This window comes from Orycteropus afer, unplaced genomic scaffold (genome assembly GCF_000298275.1).
Source record: "Orycteropus afer afer isolate SDZICR_OR568_19922 unplaced genomic scaffold, OryAfe1.0 scaffold00540, whole genome shotgun sequence".
In the NCBI taxonomy this organism is placed as follows: Eukaryota; Metazoa; Chordata; class Mammalia; order Tubulidentata; family Orycteropodidae; genus Orycteropus; species Orycteropus afer.
Window position 1 is genome coordinate 223814 of NW_006922127.1, and position 2261 is coordinate 226074.

The window sequence follows — 2261 nt, forward strand, 5'->3', positions numbered from 1 at the left end:
GACTCACAGCGCCCCTAGAGGACAGAGTGGAACTGCCCCACAGGGTTTCCTAGGCTGTTAATCTTTATTAAAGCAGACTGCCACATCTTTCTCCCGTGGAGCAGCTGGTGGGCTCAAACTAGTGACGTGGTTAGCAGCTGAGTGTGTAACCATGGTACTACCAGGGCTCCTTCTATAGGGCCACTTAGGGTCTAAAAAAGAGCAAGTTGAATTTGAAAACATCCTAAAAACCAGTAATTCCCACAAGTTTGTATTAAGAAGGAGGAAGTTTGAATGCCATGCATAGGCTAAAAGACAGGACTTCAAAAGTCAATGAGGCAGGAAGTAGTTAAGAGGACAAGTGACAGTGACCAAGAGGCGGTGTTTAAAACGTATTAACGTTTAAAATGTGGTCAAGCGAGCCAATAAATCTTCCTTCACACTTAGATGGCAGAAATCCCAGTAAGGAAGGCTTTGCTGCTTTTGATGGATGGGAATTGGCAGGGAGGAGCAGATAATGGAGAGACAACGTGAAAACTTGAGGGAGCGGCTGAGGAGGAAAAGGACAGACACAGGTGGACGCCATCTTTGCAAGCCAGGGCTCCCAAGAAAAGTTTTCTTTTTCTTTCTTTTTATAAAAAGACACTGTGCAGCAGCAGTTCTTGAAGCCTGGTCCTGGGACCAGCTGCCTCCATATCACCTAGAGGCTTCTTAGAAATACAAGTTCTTAGGCCCCACCCAAGACGTGCTGTGGCCTCAGCTCTGGGGCTGGGGTCCAGGGGATGCTGACGCACACTCAAGTTTGAGAACCACTGCTGTGGAGTCATCTTCAGTGCCCTGACATAGGCTTCAGGCCTCAAGGAGACCAGATAAGACAGGACACAAGAGGTCACCCACAAGAGACAAATAACACTATGTCCAAAAACAAGTGGAGGAGAGAAGCCAGTGTGAGCGGTGGGGACAGGCTGGGCATGGAAGGCAGACGCAGGAGGTAAACACTTCCTCCCCCCTGAGGTCCCCCACCCTTTCCTGAGATACATCCACCTGCTGAATCCATTATCTGGGTTTAAATGAGGGGAAGAGTCCGGGCTGTTCTCTTGGGAAGTTCAGGGCACTCCGCCAGGAGCCAACGAGAGGTAAACGGTATGGCTTCCCAGGGTCCCAGTGAACACTTCTCAGAGGAGCAAGTCTTCAGACGGTGCGGCCCAAAGCAGGTACCACCCCAGGAATTATGGGAGGAACCCATGGCCTTTCTGCGCCCCCACAAGGGCTCTCTGGTGCACAGCCCATCTGGACAGCTCGCCTGCACAGAGAGCATGTAACGGCGTTCAGGGCCCACCACTGTGGGGAAGTATACGTATTTACCAGGGCCTCAGTCCATGGTTGAAAATGAGAGAGTATCAACGAGACAAGTAAACATTACACTGACTTACATCCCCTTTTCTCACATAATCGGGGTTCTTGTAAATATCGCGGGCAAGGCCAAAGTCACAAATCTTCACCACGTGGTTCTCAGATAACAGGATGTTGCGTGCTGCCAGGTCACGATGAATGCACTGTGATAAGACAGGTGCAAAATCAATGCACTTCCTTAATCCAGCCAACTACTTGCCTGTGCCTCCTTAGTGCCATGCCATTGTTCTTAATCCCATGATCCACTTCACATGGCATGAAGGAAGTCACCAAATGGGATCGTGGCACCATCACACATGTCAAGCGAGTCTTTGCAAACAGAGGGCTGGGTTCCTGATGCCCCAAAGTCCAGAGATGCCCCGAAACTGGCTAGGGCTATGTTCTGAGGTCCAGCCTCCTGACCCACCAAGCTAGCACTCTGAGGTCTCTGAGTGAGGACAACCTCCCCACAGCTTTTGCTGCTAAGCCACTGAGACCAGAACTCCATCTGGCTGCAATTTTATGGGAGGGCTCCACCCGTATGTATTGTATCTACTCCTCACTCACCAACTATCTCATTGTCTGACATTTTGCATTTATGACAACAGTGAAAATCTGTTCTCCAATCATTCTGCACGTTAACGATGTATGTCTGGCAGTAACGAATACCAAGGTACGAGATGAGAGTTACACTGGCTGTGATGGGTAAGGTGAGGTGTCAGCTTGCTGAACCATGATTCTCAGTGGTTTGGCAGTTACATAATGATGTAATTTGGCAGTTATGTAATGATGTAATTTGGCAGTTATGTAATGATGTAATTTGGCAGTTATGTAATGATGTAATTTGGCAGGTGTGTAATGATGTAATTTGGCAATTACATAATGATATA

The 2261-nt window shown here is 48.5% G+C and overlaps 1 protein-coding gene across 1 annotated transcript in view; it reads right to left on the minus strand.

The window, feature by feature from the left end:
* The window catches only part of FLT1 (fms related receptor tyrosine kinase 1), a 201508-nt gene that overhangs the window by 21030 nt on the left and 178217 nt on the right, over positions 1–2261 (minus strand). Inside the window, exon 22 of the mRNA XM_007955784.1 lies at positions 1413–1535. Within this exon, the coding sequence (XP_007953975.1) occupies positions 1413–1535 (123 nt within the window). The remainder of the gene's footprint in view (positions 1–1412; positions 1536–2261) is intronic.